At 35.3% G+C, this 18,842-nt stretch overlaps 1 protein-coding gene across 1 annotated transcript in view; it reads right to left on the bottom strand.

The window, feature by feature from the left end:
* AGMO (alkylglycerol monooxygenase) overlaps nt 1–18,842 on the bottom strand; it is a 190,537-nt gene that overhangs the window by 95,943 nt on the left and 75,752 nt on the right. Inside the window, exons 4-5 of the mRNA XM_021538314.4 lie at nt 18,009–18,112; nt 12,761–12,856 (exon numbers count right to left, since the gene is read on the bottom strand). Of these exons, the coding sequence (XP_021393989.1) occupies nt 12,761–12,856; nt 18,009–18,112 (200 nt within the window). The remainder of the gene's footprint in view (nt 1–12,760; nt 12,857–18,008; nt 18,113–18,842) is intronic.

Raw genomic sequence — 18,842 nt, forward strand, 5'->3', positions numbered from 1 at the left:
ACAGAATCCTGAGACAAGTTTGTTTTGTTTCATTTAACTCAGAAGCCAAGGACAACAGAAGCAGGATCAGCTCTCCCTCAAAATAAGTTCACGCCTGGAAAGACCACCTAAAGGTAAGAAACAATCCATCATTTGTGCTAGTTCCATTTTCTGCCTTTCTCAAGCAGAACATCCCACTGTTTTAAGATATGTGAGATGTGACCATTAAATTAATTTAATCTGAGAAAAATGTTTTGAATTGAACTGCAGCCCAGCACCTGAGCGAGCACTGATTTATCTAACAGACCACAACTAACTTTGATCCAGTTGGTTTTAATATATTTTAGCTCAATATTTTAACAGTTTTTGTAAAAATAAACCAAGTGTGCACTAGGAGGGCCGGGAATCAATAAGGATTAGCAGTCTTCAACTTTATCCTACAGGTGGATTGTAACAGAATGTCCTCAGAATAAATCCCTTTAGGTCTCAATATCCAGTCGGTTGAATTAAAATTTTAAAACTAAAATTCATCTTTTTGACAATCTACATAGTATATCCTTAAGCAGAACTTTTTGTCTTGGGACTCTCTAAGGACCTCCAGGTAAAACTTTATATAAATTTATATGCAGAACTTTAAATAAATTTTTCTGATTAATAATAGTGGAAGTATTTTCTTTGGATAACCAAACTGTTCTCATCCTTTAAAACAGTCTTTCTTTGAGTGATGAAATTTAAACATCTATTGAAATATCTTCTTTATGTCATAATTAGTGATTGATACCCAAGCCTGCTTTAATTAATTATTCATTCAAGGTCACCTTCATTGCAAAGACATTTTAGCCCCACTATGACAAAAATATCATCTGAGACAACAATCATAATCACATGACTTTAAAGTTCAGAGGGGGTGCAGAACTCTATGTTGACATTAGCAAACCATAAATCAATGCTTTGTCTAAAACACATCAAAAATATTTTTTCACCAGATAGTCAAAATAGTACAGGGTGCTATTTCTAAAAACTTCCTTTGCCATCAGTAAGTTTACTTGTAGATGTTTATCGCATTTCTAAAAATAAACAGAAAAAACTGTTGTCGGAGGAAAAATTTTGGTGCCAGAATATTTATAAATGCATAAATCCTATAAATATAACCCTAATCCTTCCAAGAAACAGAAATATATCACCACTGAAAAGCTGAATTTTGAAGGCTCTTGCAGCACTTACATGTCAAACAACATAGCTCTTTTGTTTAAAGTTGTTGAATTTTTCTATTTTCTGCCATCTTATCTGGGACAAAACTCCTACAAGCAGATTTTTCATCTAAGTAAAATGGATAGGATAGCAAGACAATTTTTGCCAGACAAGATTCTGACGCGGCCATGTAAAGCTGACAGGAACTTACTGCAGTCATATTGAAAGGCATTAATTTAGTAAGAACTGACTCATAACAAAATTTAATGCAGTGTAGCAACAGTCCTGGTTCAAAAGAATAATACAGAGAGAAGAAAGGCAGTGGCAGGTATCCTGCTTACCCATCTACCTTTCTTCTGTCATCTTCTGTCCTCATTTCTGTGTCTTTATTATGTCCAGACATTTTCCTCGGAGAATGGCAATTTCAAAGGAGCTCACAAGCATTCTTTGTAGCAGTAACCTGGCTCACACTGCAATTACAATCAGTCACCAAAGCACATAGACCACTAAGTTTCAGCCATTCAGACAGAAAAACATTTTCAGCTTACAATATGATTGTATTCAAACTGTTTTCTTAGAGTAAGAGCTTTCATGATGTTCATCAGAAAAAAAAGATTAGACTTTTTAAAGAACACCAAACAAATGTGATAAGAAGATCAGCTTAGTTTTTGATGCTTGTAATTGGGATTTTAATTTTTAAAAAATCTTCTACTCTAATTTCTGTATCTGACCTTTTTATTGGAAAGTATCCTAAAAAGTAAAAAAACAATAGTTGAAATGTCATTGTTCAGTAACTCAATAACTCCACCATCAGTACTTCAAAACTTATTAATATTACTCAAAAGAAAAAAGTCTGCTTGTGAATATAAAATATTTTTATTTTATGTAACATCAACTTAAAGTGATTAGGAAAATAGCTACCGATCCCCTAAAAGTTGAAATACCTAAAGTGTTGTCCAGTGATAACCTTATCTGTATTTTGACCATTAAGACTGGGGGCTTACATTTGTGCTTGTTTCCCTGATACAGACACCTCTGTTCTAAATCAACTCCTGTCTGCAATTTTTTCTTTCTCAATTAACACATCGTGTGCACCTAAACTCCCATCCCAGTGACCCATAGATGAACTGCAACATTCCAACAAAACTGTTTTCCTGTTTCCTTTATTTTTTAACATCCCATTGCCACAAAAATAATTTTTCACCTGTCAAAATCCTTACAAATGGACTCAATAAACTACCTGCAAATCAAATATGTAGGCATCTCATATATATATATATATATATATATATATATATATATATATATATATATATATATGTTATAAAAGTTTTGTCCACAAAACATGTATTCTTCTTTCTTTCTTTTCTTTAAAAAGCAATGTATTTCCTCTGTTATACTTGGGTATCACAATAAAGCAGAATTACTGACAATAATTGAAGCAACTCCAAAGCAGTCCAATAAATAAAGTATACTTAGAAATACTTTTCATACATTACTGAGTAAAATATCCTGGAATTGAAATCTTCAAATAAAGATGATAGAAACAAAATGGGGTTTTGTCTACAATAGTTGTTCTTATATAAAGATGTTTCCTTTGTGACAGCAATCCCTCTCCTAAAGAGAAAGAACATTATGCAATATCTCTTGTGGCATGTAAGCACCTCCATCTGCGGTCTTGGAGTTTGTCAGCACCAAGGGAAATCTTTATTGCCTGGTACCTGCACCACTTCAATGTAGTTCTTGTTCAAGTAATGAGAAAAAATCGTGACATGAAATCCAAGGGAAACTTTACATCTTGTGTAACAACTGCTCCTGTCACCACTACCACATGAATCTTTACTTAGCTCTGTTTCAACGTCAGTGTCAGGAAGGAATGTCAACTGAGTAAAGCAGGCAACCTTACAGTAAAACCATTTGTATATAAAAAGTTCAGGGTTGATTTTTTTTCCTTTGAGCATAAGGAAAGCCGTTTGTAGCACAGCATTACTTTCAATATCATGGTGTTTCTGATCCGCAGGACAGAAGAGGGTAAATTCATCCCTGGAGCATCACTACGGACCACTCTGAACTTAACTTTGGGTTTTCTGTTAGACTTGTTGGTAGTAGAACACATATTACAAGTCATTTCCTCATCAAAATCAAGGTAAGAGTTTTATTCCTGGTACATAAATCTGTATTTCAGGCAGTCTGGTGGGGAAATTTTAAAATATGACCTTAATTACGTTCCCCAGTAGAGCTGCTGTGTTAATTCAGGACAACACACCCATGTATTTATACAGATGGCTCTGGTGACCAGATTTGCCATGTAAAATCTCTACAGGGAAGCTGAGGAAAGGCAGAACTCCTAGGATATGTGCTCATCTGCCAGTTTCACACTTTGAAATCCTTGGCAAAGTCTGATTTTTACACCGCCAACTGTTTTCCTATCTGATTAGGCAGTTTTATACTCCAGTAAGCATGTAAAATGGATGTAGCTGAATTTCCACACTGAGGAGTGAAAAAACAATATTTATAGTTTAGAAATAAAACAAGTGAAAGAAATCAGGCTTGTTGGGATCTACAGAGCTTTATAGAGGGTGAATTTCTGATAAATCTGGATTGTAGGAATAGGAGTTGAAAACCTAGTTTTAACGGACAGTCTGGTTTAGGACATATTTATATAATAAACACGCAGACTTAAAAAATGTGTCTATAATAAATTATCTTGATGGCAGGCTGTTGTCACTTTCCATTGTTTTACACTTCAACCAGGAGGTAAGGTTTGAATCAAACTGGCATCTTACATGAATATTTAAGTTAACTGTTTCAACAAGTGGACGCAAACTTTTTGTTTTCTTTATAGGTCAAATAAAGCCCTGTGGGAAAGGTGAGCACATATAGGAAATTTCAATTTTTCCACTAAAAATGAAAAACTTACAGTAACTGACTGGTTTAATTGCAGCATTACAAATAGCAGAGCATGAAGCAAGTCACACTTTCAATCATATATCAAGTTAAGCATTTTAAACAAACTCCAGGAGAAAAATCACTATACAATTTCAGTATTTTTCAGCTTGACAAGTACATTCTGGCAATTGCAGGAAAAAACTCCAAAAGTCATAAATCAGTATGCCAGCCCTGAAATAAACTAAAATATAGTCAAGTGAGGCTCTTCATCTTCTTTTCTAAACAGATCAAAAAATAGTCAGCAGCCTATACTTTGTGATTTTAACAAAGAAGGGTCTTTCAAATTTTCTGTTGGCTATAACTAATTTATAGATCCTCAATGAGTACAAGCCATGAGAAAAACTCAAGAGCATTATGTGAAATATGGTAAGATGGAGAAAGAGTTTTTTTTTTAACAAAGAATAGTATCTCAAACATTATTAATGTGGTATCCTTTCATTATTACATTAAATTTATTTGGTAAATGAGTTATTTAGATTCTTTTTCTCGGATTCGGAATGTACTGAATTGTGTTACATCTTTAAGTGGCTCACTTCACTTTTATCTTGATAATTCTCCAGGGACATAATAGAAAGAAGTGACCTAAATAAAATTCTTTAAGTACAATCTTTAGTTTTAGGGTTTCTGCAGGCAGATTGGCAATAGTCAGGCCCACTGCTGCTGAAGTAAACATTTCACAGCTGTCACTTGCAAGAAGTCTTTGGTGTAAGGAACAGAAGCCAACACTCAAAACTCTAGGACTTAACATTGCAGTTACTGATTATGTTCTTGTCCCATAAACTTTTTATTTCTGGCCTCCCTAGTGACCCAGCTTCAACAGGGATAGGAGGGGATTCTTCTGTTTGCTGTCCATCAAATGCAAACCACCAACATAACCCTATTATTGTGGAGCAGCCACTTCTGAAAGCAAAAGATTATGGCTCCCGTGCTGCATGTCGAATTCAGAGCTATTGGGAGGCTCATCCTCCTGACACTACTAAAGTAGAGCACTGGCATTCTGAATCATCACTGAACTTCTAGGTGTCAAGGAAGGAACTCCCAACTTCATCCTGCTATGTTTTTTCCTGATAATACTCTGCTCAAGCACAGCCTACACTTAGCAGGACAGGAACAGTGTGCTCTCTTATGAATGTTTTATTTTCTCTCTCTTTTGTTATTCTTTTTATTTAAAACAAAAAGCAGGGTTGTATGCCTTACATCTCTAGAAAGACAATACTTTTCTCCCCTCATGGGGCAAGTGAAACATGGAAAACTGGAACATATTTTACAGTTATTGCAAGTATTTTGTGTTTAATGATAGTGTTGTCAAGCTTTGCCTTTTTCTGTGTTCTGGCAAGTGCAATGATGACTTTGATCCTACAGGTTGGTCAGAAAATCTAATAAGCCATTTTGGCAGGCAGGCTGGGTTGAAGCAGTGAGATCTCTTTGTTTCTTGGAATTATGCTTAAGTTTTTAATGTCTGTATTGCATAAATAGCCTATCTGGACCTACAAAGTCACTGTCTGCATTAAAGAAAGTATGTTTATCTTCCTGGTGTTTTTTGAATTTGTTCTATTTCTCTCCAGAGTAAGCATGTGATTTGAGAGTTTACAGCAGACAAACAATGAATTTATCAGTGATAAATGCATCAGCTATCAGGAGTGGGGCAAGAACTTTCTTTTGTAGATCAGAGTTTGGTTCTTCATGCAAATGAACAAATAACTATTTTCCTGTTGTTTTTAAAATAATTTAATCGATCTTTGTTACAGTAAGAAAGTATGCAATAAGCTGTGGATGATGTCACCTGTTTCTAGGAATTCCAGTTAAATCATCATGTCACTGAATGTTCACTAACACAATCTTGAACATCAGACTAGGAGAATGGCTGTATTCACCTCCAATTACCTTTATCCCTTTGATCACTTTGAGCAAAAGTCTTCTGAATGGTAGGTTTCTGATTCCTTGTAATCTGACAGGGACAGATGTGTGTGTTTCTAATTTAAATGAAAGGGAACATCAGACAGAGCTGTGTCAATTTTGGCTAACATGGCCAAATTAAGGGAAAGAAATTCATTATTTCATTAAATGAAGAAATGTACTAGAATGAAAAAAATAAAATATTTTCTTGGCATATGGTATTTGAATTCAAAGTGACCTTCTAGAATCAAATTCAAGAGATAATGCAGTTTCACTATTCTACTCATTATTATGGATTATTACTGATTTTACCTTTTACAGATGATACTTTTTAGGTTAAGAAAAAAATCAACAAAAAAACCCCCAACAAACACAAACCAAAACACAACAAAACAAAACAAAAGCAAAATGACATTTCTTATCCTGGCCAGAAAATCAGATCAGTCCACCATACTCTATTTCCAATGTGATTCATTGAATACCACCTGTCTGCCACAATTTTGCAAGTGTGCGTTAAATTTGACTCCTATCTTACTGACCTTATAGAAAATATTCACAGTCCAATAAACTAATAATGAATAAATATATACCCTTTGTAAATACATTACTATATAAATAATAAATACATTAATTATAAATATACGACTTTGTAAACCAGGCCCAGCGATAGCTTCCCTCCCAAAAAAGCATCTCCTTTTTTATCTGCAAAATATTCAATAATTTCACTCTTTACCAAAATCTTCCTTTAACTCCACAAATCAACCACAAGATTAAAACTATCTTCTTTCCAATACAAAGACTAAAACATGTCACAGTCAAATAAGTTTTGTAATAATCAAATAAGTTTTGATAAAATGCTTTTTAAATTCAAAGTCTTACTTCTTGACAAAATTTACTTTTCTGTTTTGACAAATGGATTAAAAAACTACTGCAAGTACTTGAAATAGATGAAATAGACTTTGTATTATTTTACTTTTAAATCCTGAAATCCCTTCTTGCTTTTTTAAATGAGACTACAGCACATAATGCAGAGAAAATAGATTCAAGAAAATTGAAAAATAAAATTTGCAAAGAAATAAACCAATCTCAATTGTTGGACCTGGAAATGAATAACTGAGTATTTTGTCTATTGTTTCATACTGTCACTTTTTATCACAGTGTCCTAATTACAATTTTCATCCAGTTCTTTCACCACTCAATAGAATTTTGTCTCAAACAGCTTCTGCTTGAAAAGGCAAATACTTCCTCTAGAGTTTCAAGAATAGCTTTTGCTATTGATATGATGGTAATCACAGGTGCACTGCTACTTAGAAGGACTTATGTATACCTTTTATCTATTTGCCTTAATTTTACCTGGTTCCTCAATCTGCTTGTTTAATTTCCTTATTGGAAAATGAAGTCAAACAAAACAGGTTTTTTTTCTGAATCTGGCCATCTTCCTAGGTATGATCTGATTGATGCAAGCATTTAAGGACTGGGCCACAACAGCTCACCAGAATTCAGGGAACCCAGACGGGTTGTGCAGGACATGAAAGCAGGAAGAATTCCCAATTTCTCTCTTCCAAAGCTTTTCATTAAAGAAAACTGAGCAGAAGCCAAATGTAAAAGAAGACTTGGACAAAAACTTAGACCAGTACACAATGTGCGTGCATAAGTGAGAAATATCCTTTTGACAAATACCTACACTTCCTCAGCAAGTTTCAGTTTTACTAATGGGTGTTTTCTGACCAATTGTATTTTTTCTATATCTGTAGAAATTTTATGCTTCTCTTTCCAGTCTGCATGAGGTCTTGCTAAAATTATTCCCATTCCTCACCTGTTTTCACCCATGTTAAATGGTTAATAGCTGTGGCTCACCTTTTTCTGCTCCCAGAGCAGGATGAGGTAGAAAGATTTAAACCAGGTGAAAAGAGATGCCTTAAAAATCTGACTTCTGTGAGTATGCTAAAGGGTAGATCATATTCTTTCCTTAAATTAGAAAATTAAACAGAAACCAATACATGTCAAAGATCAAATAGGCAAGGAATAATCCGCTGCTGCAATTACTACCACCAGGGACTGGATCAGTTGATACTTTCTAAATACAGTTTGACATCTCATAAAAATTACAGCTAAACCAACAGAAATTAATTTCTGTTTTTCACAGGTGTCTCTATCAGGTTATAAACACACCTAACTTATTGGTTGTAATAAATGCATAATGGAAGGATATAGTTTAATATAAGCCATAGACCTTCTGAATCACCTGAGAAAATAAATTGAAATGGAGTATTTCTGTCTGTCAGTAAGTCTTGAAACATTCTGTGGCTTTTGAAAAATTAGTTTTTTAGTGCCCTTTGACTAAAGTTTTTTTACTTCCCTTATGATCTAGATGAGAATGATCTGTCATGTCACAGAAGCATTTCTCCCAGACTATTTAAGAGGAGATCTGAACCATTCAATTGACCTGAACGGTACCGGATAGAACAAAAAATATTTTTTTCTTGATTTATTGAGATCACAGAACCATTGAATCATTTAGATTGGAAAAGAACTTTAAGATCATCAAGTCCAATAGTTAACCCATCACTGTCAAATGTCTTCCTCAGGGGTCTTCTTGAGTTATCTCTTTTTTCTTAATTTTTCATTTAAATAAATTACTAGGCATTTATTTCAATGCTTTGGTGCTACTTAGAGATTTATTTTAAATCCTTAGACAAAATCCTGATATAATTTCAGATTGTCATGTACATGGTGCAATATTCATAGAATCATTAAGGTTGGAAAAGACCTATAAGACCATAAACTCCTACCTTTGACTGAACACCACCACATCATTTTACAATAGCACTAAGTGTCATGTCCAGTCATTTCTTGAACACTTCCAGGGATGGTGACTCCACCACTTCCTTGGAAGCCCGTTCCAATACTTAACCAAACCAAATTAATAAATTTTTCATTATGTTCAACCTGAATATCCTCTAGCACAGCTTGAGGCCATTTCCCCTGGTTCTGCCACTGGTTGCCCTAGAGAAGAAAACTCCTCCCACATTGCAGCTTCCTTTCAGGCACTTGTAGAGAGGGATAAGGCCCCCCCGAGCCTCCTCTTCTCCAGGTTAAACACCCCCAGCTCCCTCAGTTGCTCTCGTAAGGCTTGTGCACCAGACCCTTCCCCAGCTCCATTGTCCTTCTCTGGACGTGCTCCAGCACCTCAATGTCTTGTGGTGAGGGACCCAGACCTTGACACAGGATTCAAGGTGTGGCCTCACCAAAGCCCTGGTCCTGCTGCCACACTATTGCTGATCAAGGCCAGGATGCCATTAGCCTTTTTGGCCACCTGGGCACACAAACTGGCTCATGTTCAGCTGCTGTCAAGCAGCACCCCCATATTTTTCTCTGCTTGGCTGATTTCCAGCCACTCTTCCTCCTGCCTGTAGCCCTCCATGGGGTGGCTGTAATCAAAATGCAAGACCTGGCACTCGGTTTTGAATCTCATATCTCTGGTCTTGGTCCATTGATCCAGGATGCAGAGAAAAAAAAGCAGTTGAACACAAATGCATGACATAAGTCTCAAGGTTGTATTTTCACTCTAGCATACACAACTTTATTAATTTCAGGCATGCCTTTCCTGTATCAATAGACCGTTTTAATACTAAACAATTGTAAAAGAATCCAGAACCACAATAATAGTATAATTTTTGTATAAGATTTATAGAGCTCTACTATTCCATATAAAATGACAAAAACTAATGCATATCAAGCATGTAGAAAATACAGAAGTCTAAATGAGGTAGAACAAATGTGTACTTTTGATCTTTATGATACTGTAGTCACAAGAATATATGAGTCACTTGAGTTAAAATAAAATAGACCATGTCTGATCTGCTGGTAATAAAGCTGGACAAAAACTGACATAACAAATAATGAGACAGGTCAAAGCTATGGCACAGGAAACATCTCTTAATATTGTTTAAAACAACACTGGACACATGTAAAATTTAAGTGTAGGAAAATACCAGGGATTGTATTTGGCTATAAGCTTTTGCTCTAGGTTGAAAAACAGCATAGAAAGTTTCAGCACAGCATGATCATTCTTTTGTAATTACTGAATTCAATTTAAATTATTCTCAAAGCAAAACATCTTCCCTCAGAAACTTTTACATGTACTTAAATTCTTTCCTATTACTTACATACACCTTTTTTTTCTTTTACAAACCAAAAAATTCTGCATGTACTTTCCTTTTAAGTCCTGTGTAAAAAAAAAAAAAAGCAAACCACCATCTATCAAGGGAAAGAGATTTTTTTCCTCCTCTGACTAGTATATTCTCTTTATTTTTTCCTAAAGAGAAAGACATGCAATCAAAAGTTGTGAAATAACAATTTCCAAACATCTTTGACTAGTCAATGTGGGACCAAACTGTATCAAGAAATTGACACTGAAGAAAAGCAATAGAAATCTGTGGGGGAAAAAAAAAAAACAGTTATAAATGGGTCCTTTATTTTAGAAGCAAACTATTACATTACTATAACATTGCATTGGCAGAATGGAACTAATGAAGTGGATCTCCCCTAGACCCCTAAGGACATGTAACAGCACCCTTAGAATGGGTTCCCAGGAGACACCAGAGCTGCTAGGGGATGATAAGTTTCTGCTCTCAGAGCAAGGACTAGCAGCACTTACTGAGACAGGACACTGCTATAGAACCCCAGGCTACAGCCCTGAACAAATTCTGTATGCTAGTAAACTGACAGAAACAGAGACTTGAAGAAAGGATTTTCATACCATTATAATCTTTATAAGATAATTAGGATCATTAAAATTCAGAAAAGAACCATCAGGGGGAAAAAAGAGCAGCAATAGCTTTAAACGGTTAAATTGTGATAGCTGTTGCAAATAAAACCCCATATAATGGTGAATAATCATAAAATATGTCTATTAATTTCACAAAAAATATAAGGTAACATAAGCCTGAATGGCTGATACCATTTCCCTTCCTTTCCTTACTTTTTTTCTGTCAATGCCTTGCCCTTGAGAGCAGGAAATCTGCTAATACATGGTGTAACCCTATTTCTATTTTGACATAATTTTTGACCTCAGAGCATGACTCCAACATATTTCAACTGATTTCAGCTGTGCTATAAAATCAACAATATCAACATTAAGAATAACTTCCCTTGTAAGCGAAGTTCTATGAGTGGATCAACTGGATTAATACAAAAGATCCATTGTTTTTCTACCAGCACAATAATTTAATAGTAAGGAGTGCTTATCTTTTCATTGAGACTGAAATTCATTCTTGTTTAGACTCGTGTCTAAACTTGGCACATATGCTATGGAAATTCCTTTTAAGCCCTACGAAGGAATAAGCACTTTAGAGGGATGTAGGCAATTCATAAGCCTCTGAAACTCACTTTAGAAACTTTAGCTGTGCACTGTGGCACCAGTGCTGAGTTACTGCTACACAGCAGAACATTAGAAACCTCTCAGCCAAGGAAGAGATGGCTTCAAACACCAGAGAAGACATAGATAAGGCATATCATAACTTTTTTCATGGCAAAGCATACTAAACCAATTTGTAGAGCCTTAAAGCATGGTCAAAGAAAATTTGCTACCATATGAGGCCTAGTGTTCATTTGGTATAGTTTCAAAGAGTGCTTGAATTTTTTCAAAATATTTTTAAAAGCTTAAATGTGTATTGCTTCAGTTCATGCTACTTCTGGTGATATGTGTGACATTTTATCTATGCCTTTCCTATTCATGTGGTGTTTTAGATCATCAGACATATGGTAATGATTTTAGAAAACGTGTCCAACAGAAACAAAACATCAACAATCAAAGTTTGCTATTGGTCCACCATAACTATCTGATTTTTAATTTTTTAATTCTTTTTTTTAATGAAACACACAGAAAAAATAAAAGAAAAAACTGAAATTTAAACAACCTAATCACATAAAAGATCAAGAAAACAAAAGTCGTTTCCAAAAGAACTGTCCTATATGTTGCATCATGAAATTAGAGAGGAAAATGCATCTGTCTAGGCAGTTTAAACAAAGGAGTAAGTGTCACAGAAATAACTAGTCCACAACCCACCTGGGGCTACTGACAAATATGCTACTGACTTATAACATAAAGTATCTTTAAATATCTCTATTGCAGTGCAAGGAAGAAGGTAAAGGCCACTGAACTACCTGAGAAGTGTGGGAAACATCCTGCTAATTACAGTGTGTTATTAACTATGTATGTATGTAAACTAGATATGGTCTATACACTCACAAAACAGAAATGAAGTGGTGTAGTCATAAACAAATAGCCATCAGATAATCATGGAGCATTCTTCATGTGAGAATTACTTGTATTAAGAAAGAAACAATATCTAACTTCAGTTGCAACTCTAAATGATCTTTAAGAAGCACCAACTTTTGGGTATTTTTTCCTAAAATATTTATCCTAGAAATGAAATTAGTTTCAGTATCTGCTAAAAATGTTTAATAAGCTGCAAGATAGGAAAATACAGTATTAAAATAGCAAAAAGTTTTGATTCCTTACAGTTACTTTTTTTTTTCTAAATCTAATTGGGACCAACTGGCCTCATTGCTTCTTATAAACTTAGCAATATATATTCAGAAAAGGAATAAAAATGAACAGATGTTTCTCCTTAAAGAAGTCAGACAAAGATTTTTCTTACACAATAAATCAGCTGCTAGTGGATTTCCAAGACACTGCTCCAGGCTAACTGTTTAGGTATGGCTTAAAAACCTGGTTTACCTCTGTGTGTATCCAAAACTGGTAAAGCAGATTAAACTGTAAATGAACAGCAAACACTGAGGGGGGAATGAGAAGAGCCATGGGCAAGTTGAACATCTGAAAAATGAGAAAGAAAACATACATTAGATATATAATTCTAAATTCATGGTGATATAATGAAGTAATATGAGGAGCTCAAAGCACTGCACAATATACTTGCTTCTTCTAATACATCTGTAATGCAGACATTACATAGCAAATATAGATAGTGATTATTATGCTCCTACTTGATGTGCTATAGCAAATGAGACATAAATTGATACAAAAGTGATTTCCACAAGACAAACTGAGCAAGTAGAAAATCCAACATAAGAATTCATAAATTCTGGTATTAGACATTTATGCTGTGTATCATATGCAGCAGACAGCAACACAGCCTTGACATTAAGGGTTGCCATATAGGGAAAAATTATCACAGATTAAGCAAGGTGCAAATTCATAACTATAGGTTTTCCATCCAAACTCCCTACATAAGCACTATGAGGGTAAGACAGCTTACCTGGCTTTCAATGTTAAATGTAATTCTCACCTTTACTTTCTCATGGCATCTCCTATAAAGTCCCAATATATTGCTAAGTCCTAAACACATGCTAGGATGAAAAAAAAATCAGAAATCTGCTTACTTGGGAAATCCTGGTATTTTAGATACAGATGAAGTCTTAGGAATTTCACAATTAATTGCTTAACTGGCTGATCAACAGAATAAAACTTCTAAGACCTTCATATGTTAAAAGTCAGTCTGCTTTCTTCAGAAAAAGGAAAATCTTGAAATATCTTATATTTCTGTTTTCCCTTTTACCTGACATTTTGTTATATCACCTGCACTGAAAATTTTTCTCTAAAAATACAGAGATTTTTCCTAAGCTAAACAGCAGCAGAGGTATCTTCAAAATTTTAAATCTCTTTAGCACTCAGGGACTATCTGTTTGGCCAACAAGAGCTCCCTGTGAAGCACAGGAAAATTAGAAAAATGTATTTCCAAATTGCTATTGTGCTTTTCAAAAAAATAAAATATTTTAACATCCAAGAATGCAGTCCAATAGCCATGACAAGCCTCCTGGACCAGGAATTCCTTTAGTGTAGGTCTGAACATAGCATGTAAAACCAGTATTCTCTGTCTTAGCCAACAGGGCTGCCCAATGGATTAGAACACTGCGGCTGTGAAACAACTGCACTTCCACCCCAGTGATGTGACTGATGCTCTCAAGAAAGTCACCACAGACACATCTCATGTGACAAACCAATGGAGGACTAGGACCTTGCAATATCACCTTAGTCTGCTGGCTTCAACACCAGACAATGTCTGAAACACTAGGACAAAACCCTGAAGCCATTGCAGTATCATCTGGCAGGGCTGCGACAGCTGGGATGTCAAAATCTACATTTAAAGGCTTCATGGATCACAGATGCCCCACAAATTACCTGTGGAGCGTTTCTCTTTCTGTCTTGGAAGCTGCTTTCTAAGAAGTAAAGGAATTAAAAGGTAGTAGAGGGGGACTAAGTTTCTGTCTAATGGCATGATAACAGCAGGATTTTTTTAAAAAAAGGAATGGAGAGGAAATTGATTAAAAAAAAAAAAAAAACCAAAAAATCAAACCAGATGGTTTTCAAATTATTCATGGAAGTGGTTACAGGATTGAAAGCAGGGTTAAAAAATTATATGCTTTTACCCTAAAAGTATCAGAAGCAATTTGGTGGTATTTGCAGATGACTCAAAGAGGAAAGAAGGATCATCTTCGTATTTATTTCCTAACTTACTTTTCACAAGAGTACTAGGATTTCCCTGCTAAGTGGTGGGATGAAGGAAATTTTATATAAATCTACAGGTAAATTTGAAACTGTCAAAGGAGAATGCATTACTAACTGCATTTTCTTCAGTGTAAGCTTTATTTTGCACAGAAAGGATTTTAAAGATCATTTACAGAACTCATAGGGAGAAAGGAAAACTTCATCCATACCAAGATTTTACTTTTCCTATTTGTGGTTCCACTGAAACAAGAAGAGCAATCTCAAGAAAAGAAAAAACATCATTAAACAGTTCTTTACTGGAAATGCCAATTCACCAAATCAAAAGATTTCATGGCAATGTACCAGCTTTAACAAATTTGCAGAGGAAAAGCTTTCCTGGCTCCAGAATGGAATTTCTGGTCAAAACTACGAGAAAACTTTTATCACACTGACAGATCTTTTTTCACTTGTGAATTCAGCAGCAGAGATTGGGAAAGTGCTACAGTAGCTGATGGGAAAAACACCCAGAGTGGGGCTACAGAGACATTTGCATCTGAGGCTGCTGCACTGCAGCTGTTACCTCCATGCCAAAGGCACTGCCCCTTGGAAGGTCCATTGCACACTCTTCCACGTGGGCATCTCTTCCTCTCTCCCTCCCATTTGTAAGTAAGAGGCTATAACCACTTCTACTACAGAAAGGGAGTGCATTGAAACTCCTGAGGTTCAGCAGGGGCGCTGAGTTTCCATGCCAGGTCTCTGGGGCCACCTGCTGATGCAGCTGCAGAGGATCTGCAGGGCACGGGGGGGCTGCAGGACAGCTGCTGACAGCAAGTTCATGTGGGCAGAAACTCCTGTGGGGACTCTGCAGCAGTTAAAGGCAAGGATAAAATAAAATAAAAAAAAATCAAAAAAGCCAACCCATTTTCTACAGATCCCAGACCTGGCAGACTCCTCAGTAGACAAGAAGTGACTGACTGCACTGAAAACTGTGCTCCCTATTCCATTTCCAGACTTGTATGTAGATGTTTCCACTGCTTTTATACCAAGGCATAGTTCAACACTTTATCTAAATGTACCGTCTAAAGAGATCCAATTATTATGGATTTAATATTTGCAATTAAATCTTACCCTTAGAGGAAAGTTGAGAATGGTACTCAAAGCATTAAATCATAGCTTTTCAAAGTGCATGTGCAAATCTCTCACAACTGCACTTTGACTGTTTCGTCATTTATATATTCATTTATATAGTATTATCTTGCTTTAGCTTGCTGTCTTCTTAAAAATTAATATTTTTTTGACATCCTTTTCCCACTAAATGGGCCTTGACAATATCTCTCAGTCTACACAGTAGATTTGCTTCTCCATGGCTCCTCAAGTGGAGAAACAGAAACAGTGTGTATGCAAATAACATTAAGCACTATACATTCGGTTCCAAAATCAGGAGTACATCTCACACCACTGATTGTCAAGCATGTTTTTCTATTCTCTTTCATTTCATATCTTTTCAGTCATAGATTAACATGCTGATTTATTTATCTTACAATGTTTAACTTAAATACAACAGAGCTGGCAGCAGAACAGTCACATAATCCCATGCCATCCACCATAAGCTTCTCAAAAATTGGATGTTAAACTTATTGAACAATATGGTACACATTCAACAAGATCAGATCACTCTGAGATTAACTAAGGATTTCACAGAGCTTCGGCTTCAAGGCAGATCCATCCATGGTTCTGGACAAAACTATCAGTCCAAAAAATAGCAGTTCTGTAAGAATTAGCAGGAATTGTAATCATGCAGAATTAGGCGTTGCAAAAAGAAAACTGGTGTATGTCTGAAGAGTTCAGGGAGAAGGCAAAACAGTATTTACATTAACCATATGTTTTGGTTAATATCAAATACTTGGTGAAAAAAGCCTGGCACACAAAAGTACCACATATTCCTAGTTTCATTTCCCTTTGCACAAAGCATATGAATTTTAAATGCACATATATTGTTTGCCAAGTGATACCAGTGTGGTCCTTGGAATCCAAGGTGGCCAGACATCTTGGTCTTCCAAGTATTTTATACTCTCTGAGGTATCATCCTCAAAATCATGCCATCAGACAAAGTTCTCATATGCACACCCATATGTGTTCACACAGGCTTTTTCTCTTTTTTGAATTATTGTTTTTGTTAAGCATTTGCACATATGGTCCCAATGGGTAAATGGGCAAAGGTTAAATCTTTAACACAGCAGTATTTACAGAGGAAGCAGGGTTGTCACAGACATCCCTTCCGCTATTGTTCATTATAGTAATTTAAATTCTAGGTAATCTTGCTAACATCAGATGATCATTTTATTAATAAATAAACAACAAGAATTTATATGGATGACATTAAGAGAAAGATCTAAGAAATAGTACTGCTTCATGATTTTCAGATAAAAATCTCCCTGGAACATAGCACTTTAACTAATTTAATGTCATGCACTTAAAACAGTTACGAACTAGAGATTAAGTCCATGTTCAGTTACATAAGCATAAATCCACTTTACTGAAGTTAATGGAGTTATACTGGATTTGCATGGGTGAGCATACTCTTCTTGACTTTGAGTCATTCACTCACAGGCAGGATAGAGGGATTGCCAAAGGACTGTGGGTTTCCTTCACCACCCGTATTATACCTCATAGGAGAATATATAGAATAATACAATTATATTTATGTGAATACATTTAATATCCCTTTTGTACTCTAATTCTGAAAATTAAATTTTGAAGTTATTCATTTTAATAAGACACAACCAGACAAACTACAATCAAATTGAAAAAAAAAAAGTCAAAAGACATCACAAGGGCTCAACTTAGGAAATCAGCAGTTAGCCTGGGTGCAGAACTAAACCCTAAATATTATGTTACATTTATGAATGCATTTGGAAATATACTTTTTAAAATCTGTATATGAATACTGAATACACATATGTACACATCTCACCATTTCAAAATAATTTTATCTGAAATAACACTATGTAACATACTGCTCTTACCTATAAGACTACTGATATAACATGAATGAGCAGAGACAAATAAATCCATTTGTGAGTCCAAAGCAAATTTTAATGATTTCTCTCCCTGCTCCTTTTAGCTAAACAGACATATTCTGAAATAGTAGAATTATACTCTGCTTTTTTTCTGTATTCATGTATGAATAACTGAATGAAAATTCCCCATTCTACTCAAAAAGTTATGAAAATATAAATCCAGGGTTATATAGTTAGCCTTCTTTAACTTTTTTAGCTATTTTCACATTTGCTGTACAACATTAGTGATTATATTTTAAAACTTATGATTATCAGATTCTTCAGTTTCACCTTCTGCGCCTTCAGTGTCAAACATATTAAAAAAAAAAAATGCTTTTCTTTGAAGGAAAATAAACACTATGTTTTAACTTTTATGGAACCTTGTTGATATTAGCTTGTTTGTCAAATCTTGTGCAACTTACCCAGGAGGTGTATTTCTGCAGTACAGATTGTCTCAAGGCTGTGAATAAGTTGTAATCTTCTGAACTATGGTGTACTTGGTGTGCAGCCCACAGTATATTAACCTCTGCAAAAGACAAAATTTCTGAGGTTTGTGCTAGAGAAGCAACATTTGTTTCCCTAGGCCTTTTTTATTAAGCTAAAAGCAACTACTTCTCCAATTTACACTTTGATATTTTACATGAACATAAAATAATAAAGCCTAATGCTCAAAGCTGAGTTTGTGTAGGCAAGGTTACATGTCTGTCAGTGCACACAGTCAGTAAATTTCATGCTGAAGTAAGGTGAATCTGTAGCAGGAACTAAAATCATTGCTGGAAGAGCAGAAGAAGGATGTGTGAGATGAGAACTGAACAGCCAGAAAACCTCATATGCGTTCTGGTAACATGAGTCAGTAGGAGCTCTGTATGGGATTCAGAGGGACAAAGACTGGGGATGCTTGCATGTTTGCACTTGATATTCTTAAAGACTAGAAGGGGACACAAAATGTTGCAAAAATTGTGTGCATCAAATTTAAACAGCTTAATTGGTGTCAGCTTTTGTGCTTACAGTTTTCTGGAATGTGTGACTCTTCAACCCACTCGTGCCACAGACCACAAAACACAGCCACTGCCTGCCCACTAGTGACAAATGGAAAAACAAACCAATGTTTGTTGGGAAGCCTTGACCCAACCAAAGGAAAGAAGTGGCTCTATTGTTACAGTTAAAAAAAAAATAAATTGCTGGAATAAGGGCAAAACCAGTGTCAGCCACATTCTCCAAAGTCATGTCACTTCTAATGCACTGAAATGAAGAAT

The sequence above is a fragment of the Lonchura striata genome, chromosome 2 (assembly GCF_050655825.1).
Source record: "Lonchura striata isolate lonStrDom1 chromosome 2, ASM5065582v1, whole genome shotgun sequence".
In the NCBI taxonomy this organism is placed as follows: Eukaryota; Metazoa; Chordata; class Aves; order Passeriformes; family Estrildidae; genus Lonchura; species Lonchura striata.